Genomic DNA, 19,780 nt, shown 5'->3' on the forward strand with positions numbered 1-19,780 from the left:
GTTCATAAGGCTATTCATTTAACACACTTTTACTGAAGGTGTACCTTGCCATCTGGCATTGTGCTAGGCACTGTGAATTACATGTAAAAACGCAGGATTTGGCATGTGTTAAGAACAAAGCAGGGATTTTGTCTGTTTTGTTTCCTGTTGCAAGCTTAGGATCTAGAACAGTGACTAGCATGTAAAAGGTCTGCAATATATATTGAATAAATTGTTCGGTGTCAGGTGGGTCAGAAACTATCCCACCCCACACACAATCCTTGCTTGGATTCAGCCTTCTTGAGCATATACATTTATAAATACCCCTAAAAGTTCAAGTCTCTTATTTTTAATAAGAGAAGTGTAACTCCTGGGACTCCATATGAGATTTTCTGTCGCACATGTTTAAAGTACCTTTAATTGAACATTTTGTACATAAAACATTAAACATATAAGGAATTAAAATATAACTCACCTTCATGTACTCATCAACCAGCTTCAACAATAACCAATTTTTACTGTATTAAAATGTTTCCAAAACCTTAGCAAGTTAAGACTAATAAACACCTATCTATTCACACATACCTATTAGTTCCTAGTATAAGAGAAGGGGGAGGAATATTTATGTTCTCTGACATATTGTGGTTCTCACATCAGCTCTCTTACAAGACGGCAGTGCATAGCAAAAATCAATTTTTTTTAGCAATGAGTATTCACAGAAAACAGTAATCATCCTCCCCTGATAAAATGAAAGCATATCTCAATACAATCCATGGAATCTTTTTTTCAAAAGATCTCTTTAGAACTCAATTTTTTAAATAACCAACAGAAAAATAGTGCTACACATGAATTATGGATGTAATAAATCTGTTTCAAATACCTTCAGGTCAATATGCTATCTTCCTTCTGAGGAGCTCAAAACTTCTATCATCAAAGTGATTCTCAGTTTGCCATGCAAGGTAACATGCATTCTGTGTGGGTCAGGCCAGGGCATTTCATCTTTACTCCAATGGTCTCTCTCAAGGGGGTTGTGTGTAAAGCCATGGTAGACCTCACTGATCCAATCCTCAGTGCTGCAGATCTGCATCTTATCACTCTATACAGATGTTTCTTATCGCTCTGTAAATTGACTCATCTGGAGACTATATCCATCATATACATCGGCATCCATTTGGTACAAGTTGGTTATTTTATCTCTCAGATTATTTTCAAAGCTACAATGGCCCAGAGCACACCAAGTACAAGCCCGCCCCTCAGCTCAGATTAGCAGCCACAGCCCTCACCCAGAGGCACAAGTGCCCATCCTCGCACACATCAGGAGGTGAACAGCTACTCACTCTCAGTACAGCACTTTTTCCTAAAGACACATCCAACCCTGAACAAAAGACAGATAACATTAGTCAATAAAGTTAACAAGTTCCTTATGTTTTATAAACATGATAAGCTAGGGCACAGTGAGAAACAAGTATTGACCCAAATTCAGGCACAGGGACGTCAAAGCTGTCTACTTCTCAGTAGGGGAAACACCCAATAAGATCCTGGAAAACTGCCGGTCAGGGACAAAGAGAAAATTACTGCACCACAAGCAACAGTGGACCAGGGAACTTCTAAGACTCCCAACAGTCTATGGTTATAAATAGATTTCCCAAAGGGATAAACTAGTTGCCCCAAATTTCTGGGGTTTTTCTGACTTAGACTATATGTTCTTATACTACCATATTGATCTCAATGCCCCTCTCCTGAACCTAAACAAAACCCAGCTGCACAATTAGAAAGGATTTACTGTTCACAGCAACAAACTGATTTTCTACTCTACCCAAGTGACTTTTTTTTAATACTCCTTTTTAAGTCACCAAAGCTAAGGTAAGCAAGGGAGGATTTCCCCGCTGGTGCTATGTATACCTCAACTGATGTGCTTTAACATTAAACTAAGAATTAAACTGTTGATAAGTCATTGAAATTTGGCATTCTCACAAAACATTCACATTAATTCAAGCAAAACATTAAAGAGCATTACCTAATGAGTCATACTAAAATGGCAATGAAAAGAACCATTAAGGCTCCCAGAGCACCAGTGGATCACAAGTTATCATCATTCCCAGCCTGAAAATGTTTTAAGACTAACATCAAAATACGTACTTGAGCCCCGAGAGGTACGTTACTGGTCCCCTTAAATACATAACATTTACCAAAGCACTGTTGTGTGCAAATGCAAAGACTTCTTCTCTGAATGAAACTGAAGCACTTCTTTGGGAGAACAGTCACTAAGTTATCTCTATTGCTGACCTAAAGGCTTAAGGGATCATTTATAGGGAAGAGGGTTGTGTAATTGTGTAGTTATGTTCTCTCGTACAACTGTGACTCTCACATCAGCTTTCTTACAAGAGCATAGAGTTATTAAGATGGCACAACAAAGAAAAAAAACATACCAACAATAGTCACAAAAAACACAGTAATTGGTGCCTCTATCTTTCTTTCTCTCTCCCTCCCTTTCATCTACTCTGTTGTTTGGGGCTTTTCTGATCAAAGAAAAGAAAATTTCAACATAGTCCAAGTAGATTTATGGTTAATTCCAAATAATGTTTCATATTTTAGTAAGTCTACCTTTTTATTTACAATGTTAATAAAATGCCATTCACAAAAATTTTTAAATATACATCACTTTAACTTAAATCTCTAAATTACTGGACTAGCTGCACATTACCAAAAAGGGTTTTATATTAAATCTTGTCTCAACATTTTTTCTAATCTGAAAGACATGTTATTTTATTATCGACTTTACTGTATCACAGAATGTACAATTACTGTTAACACCTGACAAGTTTCCAATAGCAATGAAAAGTTAATTAGTAATAAAGATCGTGGGCTCTGAATTCAGGTAAAATTAGCTATATAGCTTGGGCAAGTGATAACCTGTCTAAACTCTAGTTTCCTTACCTATAAAATGGGAATAAGGAGAATGCCTATGGAGACCTCAGGAGATTTTGCAAGATTATATGAGACAATGCACATTAAGGCCCTTGGCACTGATCCTGACACACAGCAAGTATTCCATGAGTGTAAAATATTGCCATCCTCTGTACTAATTACTATTATCATCGCTACTGACTTATCAAAAACAATATCCCACACATTGCACTGGATGCCAGATACTTTATCACATTTTCTCATTTATTCCTTTCAGCCACCCTGGAAGGTGGGTGCGTTATTATTATTATTATTACTATTACCATTATTATTATTAACCACATTTTATCAGTGAGTACAGGGAGAAATAACATTGGCCAGAGTTGGGCCAAATTAGAAAGGACCATTATTTTGTTTGGAGAGATAAGAACCAGTCATCAAGGGATATTTAAGGGAGACTAATATGGCAGTACCTCGTAGAACAGACTGAAGTAGATTAGATCTATAAAAGATATAATCAATCAGCTAAGGAACAGCCCTAGAAAGGAGCCTCCTCTGCCAAGCCAGGCTGGCACTGTCAGCTATGCTTTCGTGTTCCTAGGAGCGGGTTGAAATGCACAGCTAGGCAGTGATGTTTTCCTGTTGTACATAAACAATTTCAAAGAACAACAATGTCAGACAAAGCCACTCTGGCCAGGATGAGCCAAGACAAAAACAAGACCTTTCTGTAATTAAGACTCTCATCATGGAATTACCCCCACTTCTTGACACCAGGCAACCTAGAGCCAGCAAGCCCTACTTCCTTGCACCCTCGCTAAATCACCTTACACAGTCAAATCCTACAATAAATCCCTTCTAACATCCTCTGAGACACCCCACAATTCCCCATAGGGCATGAGTCTTCCCATTGCAATGAGGTAATAAACCCAACTTTGTTCAACTCTAAGTGTGTTCCTGAGTCTATGGCTGGATGTCATGAACAGAAATAAGAGCCTGTACTAGGCTGGTGGCAGTAGGAATGGAGGAAAGAAGAGACATTTTCAGGTAAAAAAGAAAAGAACTAGTAACAAACAGTTAAAGAGTTTAAAAAGCCCTTGCCGGTTGCTCAGTGGTTAGAGCGTCAGCCCGCAGGCTCAATCTCTGGCCCTGGTCGGGAGCATGCAGGAGGCAAACAATCGATGAGTCTCTCTCACACTGATGTTTATTTCTCTCTCTCTCTCTCTCTCTCTCTCTCTCTCCCCTGCTTCCACTCTCTCAAAAGCAATGGAGACAAACAACCCAATTAAGAAGTGGGCAAAGCACCTGAACAGACACTGCTCCGAAGAGGACACACAGATGGCCAACAGACACATGAGAAAATGCGCAACATCACTAATCATCAGAGAAATGCAAATTAAAACCACAATGAGGTGTCACTTCACACCTGTGAGAATGTCCACCATCAACAAATCAACAAACAACTGCTGGCGAGGGTGTGGGGAAAGGGGAACCTAGTGCACTGCTGGTGGGAATGCAGACTGGTGCAGCCACTACAAAAAACAGTATGGGGGTTCCTCAAAAAATTAAAAATGGAGGTGCCTTTTGACCCAGCGATCCCACTCCTAGGAATGTATCCCAAGAATCCTGAAACACTAATCAGAAAGAATATATGCACCCCGATGTTCATAGCAGCACAGTTTACAATAGCTAACATCTGGAAACAGTCCAAGTGCCCATCAGTAGATGAGTGGATAAAAAAGCTGTGGCACATTCACACCATGGAATACTACGCAGCTGTAAAGAGGAATCTCGTACCCTTTGGGACAACATGGAGGGACCTGGAGAATATTATGCTAAGTGAAATAAGCCAGGCAGAGAGAGACAAATATCACATGATCTCACTTACATGTGGAATCTAAAGAACTTAATAAACAGATGAACAGAATAGATTCAGTGACATGGAAGCACGGATCAGACTGAGGAATGTCAGAGGGATGGAGGAGGGCAGGTGGGTGGAGGAGCAGAGTAACCAAAGAATTTATACGCAGACAATGGTGGGGAGAGGGACTGGGAAGGGGGGTGGGACGGGGTGGAAAGGGTCATTGGGAAGAAAAAGGGACATCTGTGATATTTTAAACAAAAATTAAATTTAAAAAAAAATAATTTTAAAAAAAGCAATGGAAAAAATATCCTTGGGTGAGGATTAAAAAAAAAAGTTGAGACTCCTACACCACTTTGAAAGTGGGTGACATCAGACTGAAATATTATGAACTCAGAGTGGACGTGGTTAAATTAGCTCCTCTTTATGATCTGCATAAAAGATAAAGGAAGACACAAAATATTTAGTAGGTAACTTAGAGACTGAAAAATAATGCTGTCTGGGTCCCAGCTCCAAAGAGTCTCATTTAATAGATCTTGAGTGCAACCTGGGTATCAGGATTTTTAAAAGCTTCCCAGGTGATTCCAATACACAGCCAAAGTTGGGAATCACTGTCTTCAAGACTGCCCAACAGACTACTCGGGCAAAAAGCTAAAATGAAAAAGCTGGCTTCACGACGGAACAGGATTCCTAGATACAGTGAAAGTAATGGAAAAAATTAAGGAGTCACTGCATTTAACAAATGACAGAACCCAGACAGGATTGGTAAGACAGGTTTAGACGATTGGGAAACATGGTCAACTGGTAAAGACAATATTCTGCATTAGCAAAATCTTCAAGTAGGAGACTATCAGTCCTCTGAGGCTGCCTCCCTAACAACTATACCCACTACTATAAATGGATGTACCTGTGTACAGCCTGTTGTAATTGTGTACAAATAGAGGTGGATTCAGCCAAGCCCCTTTTCCTACCTGGTGTTCCCACACTGCCATCTAGTGGGTCAGGGTGCCAAGGAGCCGATTTCAACTGGAAGTGAATTCTAGGTGGCAGTCTGAACTCACTTGGTTACAAGACAGGTGGTAAAGAACCTAAATTCAAGGGTTTGATTCTTATGTTTCCCTCTGTTTGGAGTAGAAGACAGGGCTTCTTATGAGGGTGATTAAACTGTTCTAAAACTGGTAGTGGGGATACATAACATTTGGAATGTATTTAATGCCAGTGAAATGAACACTTAAAAACGGATAAAATGGTAAATATTGTTACTTTCTGTCACTTTAAAAGGGTGAGGTATGATACAGTCATGTGCCACTTAATGATAGGGAAAGTTCTGAGAAACGCATCATTAGGTGATTCTGTTGCTGTGCAAACATCACAGAGTGCACTTATACAACCCTAGATGGTACAGCCTACTACACACCTAGGCTGAATGGTACAGCCTATTGCTCCTGAGCTACAAGGCTAAATAGCATGTGACTGTACAAAACAACATGAGATTAAATCAGTACAAGAGAAAATGATACAGTCAGGAGATATAAACACAAGATGTGTGAGGCTGCTGCAGGTGTAATATGGCGTACTGTTTTACAGCCAACCATTTTTTACGAGAAAGAGTACACTAAAATAACAATAGAAAGTATGGGATAGTAAATACATAAACCAGGAACATAACTGTATATTATCATTACCAAGTGTTACTTACCACACATAACTGTTTGTGCTGTACTTGAATACGACTGACTGTGCAGTAGGATTGTTTACACCTCCATCACCACAAACACGTGAGTCATGCATTATGTTAGGACGGCTATGATGTCACTACACAGTAGCAGTAGAAATTTTTCAGTTCCATTATAATCCTATGGGACCACTGTTGTGTACGTGGTCCATCACTGACCAAAATCATCATTATGTGGCACGTGACTGTATGTGAATTGTATCTCAACAAAACTGTTACAAGGAAGGAGAGAGTGGCAGCAAATACAGATATGATCTCGAGAATCGTAGAAAGTTTAAAAAGTATGTCATAAATCATTCAGCCTCATTTCAAGCCTCCCACATTTCAAAAAAGGTAAAATTGAGGCTCAGAGAATTACCCTGTTCACCTAGACAGTGAAACCTAGGCCAAAAAAAGGAACTATTAACTTATTTAAAAGTCTTCTCTTGTCTCTCAGTCCTGAGAAGCGATTTTTCTTAAGCTTGGTGCTTAGCAGCACTATTTTTTGCTACATAATTTATTACCTGGTAACCTCACCCGCACCAGTGACTTCAACTAGCAGTCATATCACTGTTGTTCCAATAATTCACAATCAAAACCCTGCATTCATCCTTTACTTGCCCTCGCCCTGTAATCAAGTCAACAAATTGGGTCAACTCTTCTCGCAGGACTTGTTTTTTATTCCAGGTCCTCCTCCACCTCCTAACTCAGGCCTTCATTAGTGTACAACAAATGAAGGTGAACAGAGTAAAACAAATTTTCTCTCAACTGGAATCCTCAACTCCAGTCTTTCCACATTTCTCTCCAATCATAATATTCACCCAAATCAGTATTCTTGCACTAATCTTCTCTAATTTTGTACATTTCATACTGCTACTCAAAAATCTTGATGGTCTCCTCAATACCCATAAAATAAACGTCAAATTATTTAGTCTTACCATCAAGGCCTTCCTTCTGTTTTCCAGAATCTATTCCAACCTTATCCCCTATAACCTCCTACACAAACACACTCCAATGCAGCCAAAACGGTCTACTACAGAACTATATTCATTTCCCTATTAGTTATCCCCTCCCCCCCGTCATTATCTATGACACTTCTACTATTATGTGTCTGTCTTTTTTTTTTTTTTCTTTCCCAAAAGTTCTCAACTCAGGATTTGCATCAGCATTATCTGTGGAGCTTTAAAAGGATCTTTAAGAATGTGTCCCAGACATCTGGATATCTTCAAAACTCTGCAGGCAAATTTGTAAAAGGAGTAAAAACCAATGATTCAAAGACTTTAAGGAAGTCTTTTATAAAATGCTTATGTTTTCAGCACCTAAACTGAGCATCTAACATTATACAGTCAAAAAATAAAATATTAAACTGTCCAGAGCAACTGTTATCTAAGTTTCTAAGCACTCTTTCTTGATCAACTGCACAACATAAATCTTTCTAATTAATATCTACTTCCTAACAGTAGATGAAAAATGCTAACAATTAAATTCTAATATACTCAAATTCATTTGTGAGAAACATCACAACCATTCAAATTAAAAATTCAATTTAATACATGCTTGCCCTACATATGACAATCATATTAATGTGAACAGAACATGCTAATATAAATGGCCAGTTTGAAATCCAACTTGCAGAATTATTTATGGATATCATAAGTAGTTTAACTGAACCCAGCTGTGGCAATTTCACCTTAGCCCTTGAACATAAAGATGCAGACAGGGGAGTCAGTTAAGATAAAAAAGAAAGATAATAGTTGTCAACCCAGACTACACATTATAATAACCTGGAGGGCTTTTAAAATTGCCATGTTTTAGCCACATTCTAAACCAATTAAATCAGAATCTCTGGGATGGGACCCCAGAGTGGTTGTTAAAGCTCCCCAGGTGCTTCCGATGTTTATTTAGCCAATGAATCAAAAGAAACTTGCACAGAGGAATCTAAAGGTCAGAACTGTTCAGAAGCAGAGACAAAAGAAAAATGTCCCAGGAAGAAGGTAAGTTGCTGTCTCTCAATAATTTGTGAATGATTTTTATATATTAAGGATATGTGCTTTCATATTGCAAATGTTTTCCTCAGTTTCATGGCTTTTCCATTGTAGGACAATTCTTTGACACACAGATGTTTTTAACTTTTATGATGTTAAATCTGTCCATTTATAAATCTATCTTTTCCCCCTTGTGTGGTTTCTCTTTTTATTTTTGCCTCAAAGGCTAAGAACAACAACAGAGGACTTTCTGAAATGATTTTCAACCAAAGTAATGAATTAAAAAATAAATATTACCATAGAATTTTGAATGTCAAATGTTTTAAATTAAACATGAATAAGTCATGTGTAAAACAGTAAACTGGCAACAAGTTAACTTTAAAAAAGAAACTTTCCTAATTTTACTGTATTTAAACAAGTAAAAGAATGACTTTGCCAATTTTTACTTTAAAAATAAAACACTGAAGGCGTTTATCACATGGGTTATGTGCCTTCTCAGGAACTGTTCAGAAATATAACTGTTTCTGGAAAGTAACCATTTGAATTCTAAGATTAGAATGAGATACAAAAAATAAGATTATCCCACACATTCACATGTATTATTTTCATCCTACCAAGTAATTATTATAGCAAAAACTAGGGAGATAAAATCATTTGCATAAAATCTTTCAGAGTAATAAATCCCATTATAAAAGTAGACAAACAGGCTCAAGTTTTCCCCTAGCTCATCACAAGTTCAAATGTGACCACCAGTTTCAGACATGAGTTATGACTCTTAATGCAAATAACACTGTCATTATTAATAAGGCACTGATATCAATTTGACCAGTGCTCTTTCATTATGGTGACTTTTATAGAGATATTCAGGACAAAATTTGACATGTTTGCATTTTTGATAGAATTCAAAACTAAAGTTATTACAAATGTCAGAGGTTGAGAACAGTTTAGAAAGGATGTTCACTGAGAGACAGTAAGTTTTAATAGCTGAAAACCAAGTCACTATTCTGAAATATGTTTGCATGCTTTTCACTCCATTGTCCACCAGAGGGAGCATCACATCCAATTAAGACTCCCACAGGGAAATGGGCAATCACGTAAAACTTGATCTGCAAAAATTTTAGATGTACCATATACAGAATTAAATTTGAAATCATATCACAGACCCCCAAAAAGATCAAAGGAAATATTTATCAAATAACTGGGCTGCTGATAACTTTAAGTTAAAAGGATTTACAAAAATTAGTTTAATGTAAATACAGATTCTGCAGATATTTCTGAAATCACATACAAAAAAAATGCATGTTTTTTGTTCATTAAGTCTGAATTGCTAACAAGCCCCAGTTGATAATGATGCTGATTCACAGACACACTTGCAGTAGCAAGAACTGTATGACAATGTTAACTGAATTTCCAAACTTACGTGTTTAACTCTTACCTAAAATTAGGGAACCAATTGGTAAGGAGAGGACCCTAAAGTAAGGATGCAAGCATTAGGGCAGATACCCATGAAACTGAGTACCTGGAACTCCTAAGTTCTGTTGAATTGCCTTTACCAGGAAAAGCACTCTGAAGACGTTGGTCTCCCTTTGCCTAAAGAACCTCCCCTGTGACAAGTGCCTTGCGCAGGACCAGAGACCCTCCTTAGTAACTACCCTCACCCCTCTCAGTGTTTCTAGACCTATGATCAGACTCAAGTCCTGGCAGGCCCCAAAGGACAAAGCTAAAAAGTGCAACCCATGAGGAGGTGCATTACACACCAAAAAAACTACAAGATTTTCCCACTTTATAGCAACAAAAAACCTGGGGAACACATACAGGATAGGACACCGAAAGTGCTGGATCAGGGTGAAAGATGGTTTGGAGTAAGATGAATTTATTGATATAGGTGCACTAAGCAGACATAGTGCATTCAGCAGCCTGGCTCAAGCAGATGTGTGTCTCTAATGCTTTGTTTTGCTTGGTTGGTTGACTGAAAACTGGACCTAGAGGTGACCGATACTAAATGAAGTTGAAATGTCAGAACTTCTTTGGTATACTGAGGAAGAAGATACCTGATGGATTAGCAAGATCAGAACCCTGAGTGAATTTAATACGTAAGACTACTTAACCCACCCCTTAACCGTGTCCCTGGGAGGGTCCACACAATATTCCATTCACCAAGCCACAAGAAATACACTCATGAGGGGAGCCCTGGCCTCCTGTAAGAGCTCTGTGGCTATTCTCCACAGACCAGAAATAAAAGTCGTAACTCCTGCCATCAAACTGGGCTTCCCAAATTTAGTGGGGATGATGGAATCCCGTAGTGGCAGGGACACACCACGGTTTGTGTAGGGTTCTAGGTACTGTTGCAGCTTGTGTATATTGTCGCTGTTACCCTGGGGCAGCAGCCAGGCCTCTGCTCCTCCAACTCCCACTGTATCTCTTCCTGAATCCCTTCCAAGCTGAGAACAGTTCTGTGGCTTAGGGCATCAGCAATTTCTTCAAGCCATCAGTGTCATCGAGAGGGAAGGCATGACAGAGAGATGCAGGCTCCAAGTTGTCCTTCTTAGTTCCAAGGGGATTCCAGCTTGTTTTTGTTTCCCCCCACTTGACATCCAGCTTATCTTTACGGCAGCTCTGCTGACTTACAGTGTCTTTAGGCCCACATACAATGCAGAGTCAAGAGCATCTTTACCAAATCCCACAGTTATGCAAGGCCTAATCTCTATAATCCAGCCCACACTCCACTGACCAAAACTGAGTCACAGGGCCCCAATCCAACTGCAAGGAGGCCGGGAAATGCAGTCCTCTTGTGTGCCCACTGAGGAAAATGAATACAGTTTACTACAGAATCCTGTGATATCTCAGAAATACCAAGGAAGAGCTGAATAACTAGAGTTGAGAAAAGGCAGAGCAGGAAAATTATGAGGTCCATCAATGGGAGTTCTACCTCTCTCTGTTCAAATTCTACAACCAATGGCCAGACAGTGAACTGGCTCACATTCTATCAAGAGGTTCACTCTTGATCTAATCAGATTTCAGGTCAAAAGAGAGGTAGGCATAACCTGGCAAGCATTTCAAAGGTATCTTCATCTCAAGCAGCACACACCCCTGTATACAATTCCAAATGAAACAAAGTCTAAGGAACACGTTCTCAACGTTTATTTAAATCTGTAATTACAAACTTGACGAGGGGGAAAATACAAAATAAAGTACAAAGGGATCTCTCCTCCCCTCCAAATCCCATTCTCCAGAAGTAATCATACTAGAATTCTGGGATGTTCCTCCAGGCCTTTTCTATATACATGAGAAATAAATAAATACACACAAAGATTCATTTAAGATACATGCATTGTTCTACAACTTTATGCACCAGCAATGTGTACGGACATCCATTCATACCTGTACAAACAGGCCCACTTCAGTCCTGACAGCTGGACAGTATTTTATAGTACAGCTGCACCATAATTTAACCAGCCCCCTTTTAACACACATTCAAACTCTCCCCTTTCTTTTTAAACCACCAAAAGCCTATGCTAAGTATCCTTTTGCAACCACCGTTATTTGTATTTCCATCAAATCCCAAAAGTAGAATCAAGAAAACACAGTGCTCAATTTTGATAAGTACTAACAAACTGCCCTCCAAAGAGCAGCACCCACTGACACTCCTACAGCAAGTGTCTATTGGACTTTATGAGCCATACCGGCCGGGGCTTTACCAGAGTTTTAAATAGTTGCTTTCAGGTAAATTTTTCTCCAAATGGGGCTTATGAGACATTCTTATGATGGGAAGAAGACCTTGGATCTTAGTGTCTCTGTGGATCCGCACTGGCCTGTGCTACAAGGAGGTGATCAGGTCCCTGGCTGAACTGGTGTCATCCCACCTTTTGGGGTTGTCATGCTAGCTCCCATCTCTGGTATCCGTGGTCCTGACCTTTAGTCTAGAGTCACACAGTCCTTTGTGATGATGCCTGCTGTTCCACCAGAGACCTCTAAGCGACTCCACATCCCTCACAGTGGTATGAAAGCATTTCAGAACCCCCTGCTACCATCTACCTACCCAGTTCCTTCTCCCAGCGCCGTGCTACAACCCCCCCCCCCCCCCCCCCCCGTGCTGGCACAGCACTAACCTACATAGCTATCTTCTCTCAAGATTCCAAACACCAGACTTAGATCACTACTTTGAGGAGTGGGGAGACCTACCAACAAAACAATTACAATGGAACTTTATGTGCTACATTTACCAAAACAAATATACAATGTAAATAACCCCTCTATCAACCTTTTGAGCTCCTTCAAACTAAAACTGTGTGGCACAGAAGAAAAATGATTAACAAATTATTCAGGTAACAATTTAATTGTCATTTAACCTTCCTCCAATTTACCTATTTCATTTTCTTTTCCACTCACATGGAAAATAAAAAGTCAATCCTTAATAATGGGGTGGGGGCAAGAAAAGCCATGAAGCAGGTTCAACTTTCTCTTTAATAAAAATAAATACCCAAGACTCACGGACACAGACAACAATATGGTAATAACCAGAAGGAAAGGGAGGTAGGGGAGGTAGGAGAGGGCATAGGGGGGATAAATGGTGATGGAAGGAGACCTGACTCGGGGTAGTGAACACACAATACAATATACAGGTGATGTATTATAGAACTGTACACCTGAAACCTGTATTTTATTCATCAATGTCACCCCAATAAATTCAATAAAAAAGTGAAAATAAATAAATATGCAAGAACTAAAGCACAAATCAAAACACCCCAAGGCCAAAGGAAGTCAGAGAATCTGACAGCAGTAAATCATTTGGAGACTAATGAGGTAATTATAACAAACACCTGTTCTTGTATATTATGTATTTGGTTCCACCCTTTCCCCCCACCATGGAACTACTGTTAATTGTTAGAAACTAATATTGTCACTCATTTCTTAATTAAAAAGGAAGGCGGCAGAAGGGCAAGGACAGCTAGAGGACAATTCTGCTAGATGTTCATACTACAAACTAAGAGCTTACTATGTGCCAGGCACTGAGGCTACAAAAGTTGCAAGATGTAATCTCTGCTCTTTAGAACTTCAAAACCAGTGATGGATAAAGAAGCAAGTTTTACTTACAGGGTGATAAGAAACTGTATCCCATAATAATAGACTTTCAAAAACGTTAGAAACCTGCACAAAACAATGCACTGAAGTTTGATTTCTCTAACACTATTTTCATGCTGCAGTGATTCCAAATAGGCCCTCCCGAGAAACAACCCCTGAAGAGTTCAACAGAACACCTACTGCCACAGCACCAGTGAATTACAGCCTCGCAATCCAAAAGAAGTGCAAAAAAAAAAAAAGTGCAAATATATTTTCGATAATGTAAACTAGTAATAAACAAGTGGTTGTTCGCCAGTATTCAAAAAGCCATTTCTTTGTTTCAGTTTTTGTTTGGATGCTTGGTATTTACCTATATCCCTTTTTTCTATATTTAGGTTTGAAGATTTTCCCACCATGTGAATATCGTCGGGAAGTAGAGCCTGTGTCCTTTCTTAAAAGGCCAAATACTCACCTACTCAACTTTCCTTGCAGCTAGGGCGCAGGCAGTGACCTAACCTCACCCAATCCAAGACACCCACTGAGGACTCTGACTCAGAAGCTAATATCACAAAGAAGCATGGTTGAGGAAGCGACTTTCCAGCAGTAACTAGTTCCCCAAGCAGAGGCAGGAGCGGCAGCAGCAGGGTCCTGCATCGAGGTGTTGGTGATACATGCTGCAGAAGCCAGTATCACCAGACAGCAGCAGAAAAACGTACTCTCCAGGTCCCAACCTTAGCTACTTCTAAAGTGCAATCCTGACTATGGAACTTTCCTTGGTTCCTGCCCATTTTCTGAGCCGTTTCCCTCCAGACTTTAAAGCAATGCTGAGAAATCCTCAGTATTTTTCCATGAAATTCTTTTTTCTTTCCTTAAATCATTACAGTCCTTGCTAATAAGAAAAATGAGTGATAGACAGCAATAATGAAATAATACAGTAAATCAAGGAGCCTCCCGCCCACAAACGGCTGGATTTGTGTAGTCAGTTTTGGAAAATGGACAACTCCGTGTGTCATATGACTCAAGTCCAGCGCTGATAAGTCACTGAGTAATTTGTCATAAAATATTCATTCCAAAACTTTTCCAACTACCAAATAACTTGGCATTCTGATTGTATCTGCAAGAATACCCACATCTTCATCAAGTAGTGTCACAGGACTTAAGCAGCAGCAAGTTCTCTCCTTCGTACTATAGTCAAATTGTAGATACACCTGCAAAGGCTTTAAGAGAATGAAGAGCCCACCTTTCTCTAACTTGCTTGAACGAGAATCAAAGATCTATGACTATCAACATCGTCGGGACCTTCAGCAGAAAGTTGAGTCTTCAAAGGAATGGTTTTCAACCACACAATTAACAAAGATTTCAAAGTGTTCTCTAAACAGATATTTTGTTGTTGCTGCTGCAACAGATACACTTATTTGGTAACTTTGAAAGATTCAGTAAATTCCTCAATTATGAATCCAGTAAGGAAACATAGTAAGAGTAACGGTCAAGCAACTGACTTGAGCTTTGCGCTCACCTCCGGGCCTCCACTCACCCAAATCCCAGGCTAATGGGTCTGCAAAGGCAGTGATGGGGAGGGAGAAAAAAAACACCATCTGGCCCATCTCAAACGGAGCTCTCCTCCTTAGCATATAATAGGGGCTCAGTTACATTTGTTGCTTGAACCCAGCTCCTATGACTGTGCGTACAGATTACATATTTCCATAAATTGCTTTTCTCATAACGCTCTGCGCTGGCCCAGTGCTTCATTCTCGCACCTGGATGGGTCAGACTTGCCTGCACAGCCTTTAAACGCGAAGCCCACCACGGAGGCGGCTCGGCGACGTGGGCTCCCGCAGCACAGGACGGCGCGTCTATTTCAGCACTTCGGATACATTGAAATTAATCGCGTCTCCTGCTTATTTGCCCCTTAAGCCTTCTTAAGAACGCCCGGCTCATCTTCAGGAGAAAGAGAACCTGAACCGTGGAAAAGTGTCCCCGGAACACACCCACCTCCGTCCGCTCCCGCGAGCCAGGCGCTGTCCCGGCGGAGCATCAGCGGAGCCTGATCGGTGCCATCCCAGCGCCCACGCGGCCCCGCCCCCGCCGCTGGTGCGTCCCTCAGCCCCGCCAGTGAAGCTAGTTTCACAGGACACAGACTTTTTGTTCCCCAGCGCCCAACGCTTCCCCTTAAGTCGGCTCCCCCAAATTCCTACGGCAGCCCAAGGCGCGTGGGCGTGTTGGGGGGTCCCGCTCCGCGCTGCAGAGCTGCCGGGACAGAGCCTGGGATGCCCCGCCCCCCCCCCCCCCGCGCGCGCTCCCCGTCCCGCAAGGCAGCCCAAGGGGTGGCCTGGCGGAGTCTGTCAGCCGCGCCGCGCCCCAGGGAACCCCACGGGAGAAGCGCGGGGCTGGGCACCTCGGCAGCGGCCCCGACCGGGCGGTGTGGCGGGCGGGCTGTACCCCGGGCGGCCCCGACGGGACTCAGGTGGCCGAGGGCGCTCCGTACGTACCCGAGGAGGCAGCGGTCGCAGACGACTCCACGGCTGCCCTTGCACACCGTGTACGCCAAGGGGTCGGAGCGGAAGAGCAGCTCCCCCGGGCGCAGCGGCGCCGCGGCGCGCAGCCCGTTTCCCCTGTCGGTGGTGCTGAACTTTTCCACCTTCGGCGGCTCCATCCTCCCTCAGCGCCGCGCCTCACACAGCGGCGTCCGGCAGCGAGCTTCTCGCGGGCCGCCGGGAGCCGCGCGCCTGCGCCTTAAGCGCACGCGTACGCCGGGGGGCGGGGCGGGGCGGGAGGGGCCTCTGAGCATGCCCAGACCGCGTCCGGAGGCGAGCGGGGAGGCGGCGGAGCGAGCGCGACCCCGGCGCTGCGTCCCGGCGGGTGGGCCGCGGGAGTCCCCGCAACGCGGCGAGGAGAGGCGGTATTTTACCCCGGCATATACTTCCTCGTGACAGTTTAAAGCAGACGGGACGTTGAGAAAACAACGCAATGCCCTTGTACCGCCCCCCCCCCCAGCTCAAACAGTTCTTGGTGTTTTGCTATTTCTGCTCATGCTCCCTCCATGCGTCTGCAGGGGTGTCTGTATATGTGTGTATTGTTCAGCCACTTGAAAGTTGTGTTGTTGAATCATTTCAAAGATGCAGACATCATAACATTCTGTAATGCTTTGCATCGTAGTATTTCTTCTGTGTGTGTGTGTGTGTGTGTGTGTGTGTGTGTGCAGCAATATTCTTTCATTCACCGCGTTGCTGGGCACTCGGCGTCAGGCTCTGTTCGAGGCACTGGAGACTGTGGATGAAGGAGAGCAAACAGTTCCTGATCTCAAGGAGCTTCTAGCGGCAGAGGTGTGTGGTGTGCTGTTATGTATCTGAGTTTGTTCCTTTATATTGCCGGGAGCTGTTTTGTAACCTGTTTTTTCATTCACCTGATGGCTTTGTTGTGCGTATTTCATACTACTGTAACATGCATTGCCTCAGAGTAAGAACAATACCCTGTAAAACTACAATGACAAAGAGATAAGCTACTTTATTTTCTAAATTCTTAAATAGCAGAGATTATTCATTTAACTATATTGTAAAATAGGAAGTTCTGCTTTCCAGAATTCTTAAATGATAAATTGCAAGGACCAGGTTCCAGATTTCCTATACAAAGGCCACTCAGAAACAATTTTCTAAAATTGCCTGGGAGGGACCACATGACAATTTAGATTTATTATAGAAACCAAAGCCCCGAAGCCCTAGGCTCTGTCCTATCCTGCACTCAACAAATTTGGGGGAGGTTTCTTTTGTATGGAAACAGCAGAAGGGATTTATTTTAAAGAGAACTGGAGGGTGTTATGAGAGCTCATGACATGTGGAGTAGAGGTTCCCATACCATGAATCATACGGAAATCCTGGGGAGGGTCCTGCAACTGACCATCTTTCTCCAAATCTTGGTGAAGATTTGATGTTTCGAATGAAAATCCTTACTGGCAACAATTAGCTTTCACCAGAAATCTAAAATGAATTTTTTAAATACACAAAAATCAATGCTTTCTCACCCTATTTGTTCCACTACTTTTATATCCTTGCTTTTAATGAGCGGATTAAAACCATGAAGAGCCTAGAATGTTGTGCTCAATTCCCCATAAACCCTAATTGAAGGTTTAACACACTATTTTATTAGCAAGAGGTAAATTAAGTAGTAGCTATAAATGTTTAATACAGAATTACCCAGCAGTTTTAGTAATAAGCCAAATGAAATTTAATCAAGAATTACTGGATTATTTTAAAAGTCTATCATATATATATGTCTCATCAGGTAACTAGAATAGCTATTTCAGGCCTTAGAATGACCTTTCCTTTTTATTATCCAAAGATCCAGGCTGTGGCGTGGAGGTCACTAGTCATCCCTTCAGGAGTGACTGCTGATTTTTAGTAGTTAGATTCAGAACAGTCCCCATGGTAATGTAGGAATGGGAAGCTATGGATGAGTCCCATTAAGATAGTATTTCTATTAGGATTCTTGATTGAAAGCGACAGAATTCCATCCGAAACTAGTTTTAACAAAAAAAGGAAATTGGCTTTGTTCGTGTATATGGCTTCAAGTATGATTAGAGCCAGGGGCTCAAATGTTACCAGAATGATGTCTGCCTACTTCGTGTTAGCTCTGCTTTCTCTGTGTTGACCTTTCTGTAGATTTTCCTTATATGATGGGCAAAGGAGGAATTGTCCTCCCTATAGGAGATGCATTTTTGATAATATCTTGTCAAATAATTCTAGAATGTCACAGGTAAGACCACATAGTTAAACCCTTTTCATTTTGCACATGCAAAACCAAGGCCCAGATAAGTAATCTGCCACTCTACAAGTTAGTGATGAGAGAACAAATGGTAATATTCCATAACAGGGTTTTTTAACACACACACACAAAGACCCTTAAATACCACTGAGAGTCTCTTGTAATAATTGAAGGTCTTCATTCTCCTACCATTGTTAGTCACCATGGTATTACCTGGAGCTAATTGTATGGGCAACTATTTCACTGTTCCAGTGAAAACATTTTGTTCAAAGACACCCGGCCATGTCCCCAATATCCCATTTTGACATTCTGCTAAGCCCACTGGGTCTTGGGGAATTCAAAAAGACCACATGAGCATCTTTTAGTCTCAGCCATCAGCAAAAATAAAAAGCCCTTTGGCAAAGTATCTTTTTCAGTGCTTAACCCTGAATTGTTTGGTATCAGACCTGTACCTTGTCATCACCAGGAATCATTCCACCTCTGGTTATCTTCATACCAGAGTCTAAATGACTTAGAACTGGCTAACACTTGCATCATTTCAACCATTTTCTTCCTGTTACTTCCATATTCCTTGACTCCTGTGTTAGGGTCTACAGAAAAGCAGATGCTAAAAGATTAGACATGTAAAAGGTTTTTAGAGAAACGATGCTGTGATTGCAAGACTCTATGGGAGGAGAGAGAGAAGAAAGATTGGATAGGAAGTCCTGGACCACAACAAAAATCCAAGAAAGGTTTAGCCAGTCCAACAGGGAGTCCTTGAGCCAAAATTGCCGTTGGAGTTCTGTGTGTCACCAGAGGTCTTTTTTAAGATCACATAGCTAGAAACTGTTTGCTAGTAACTATTTGGCATGGAACTTGGAATTAGGTCCACTACTTCAAGATTAATGCCTCTTCTTACATACCACAGTTAGGGGCCTGCCTTACTACCTCCAACAAGCTTAGTCATTGCCTGGGAACAGACTGTAGGAAGTGCTGCCTTGGCACAAATACAGTAGTGGATTCAGGGGAGAAGAAGCTGGAGCCATCAGTCAACTACGCTCCCTTCAACAGATCTGGCCACACCCCACTGCCTTTAAGCAGCATCCTTCCCATCTGAAAGACATTGACTATCAAACTAATTTCTCACTGTACAAGTAACAGAAATCACTCACATGCAGACCTAAAGGCTAATCTCCTTCATACACAACTTTTATTCATCTAATCATCCATATTATCCATGGCCCCAGTCCTAAAATGGCACTATAGAGTGATACCACTATAAATTTGGTTCCATCCTTAGCAAGACCCTCTATATTACTGTCCCTCCTTAACTCTTTCTCCCTTAACTCCCACAGTATTTAACAAATCTGTCATTCTTAAGTCTTCTCTTCCATTTTGTCTGAGGTGACACGGCCTGATCTCTCTCAGAGCATACACCACTTGTAAGGCACTAATACATTTTTTGACCTCTACATATATTTATGTTAGAATCTATACTCAACTCCTTTTATCTAGGCTAAGAGCAAAACACGCTTCTCT

The 19,780-nt window shown here is 41.4% G+C and overlaps 1 protein-coding gene across 1 annotated transcript in view; it reads right to left on the minus strand.

The window, feature by feature from the left end:
• Positions 1-16,157, minus strand: part of SMYD3 (SET and MYND domain containing 3) — a 358,155-nt gene extending 341,998 nt beyond the window's left edge. The window contains exon 1 of the mRNA XM_087829018.1: positions 15,994-16,157. Within this exon, the coding sequence (XP_087685144.1) occupies positions 15,994-16,157 (164 nt within the window). The remainder of the gene's footprint in view (positions 1-15,993) is intronic.
• Positions 16,158-19,780: the final 3,623 nt, after the last annotated feature.

Source organism: Miniopterus natalensis, chromosome 21 (genome assembly GCF_054644295.1).
Source record: "Miniopterus natalensis isolate mMinNat1 chromosome 21, mMinNat1.hap1, whole genome shotgun sequence".
In the NCBI taxonomy this organism is placed as follows: domain Eukaryota; kingdom Metazoa; phylum Chordata; class Mammalia; order Chiroptera; family Miniopteridae; genus Miniopterus; species Miniopterus natalensis.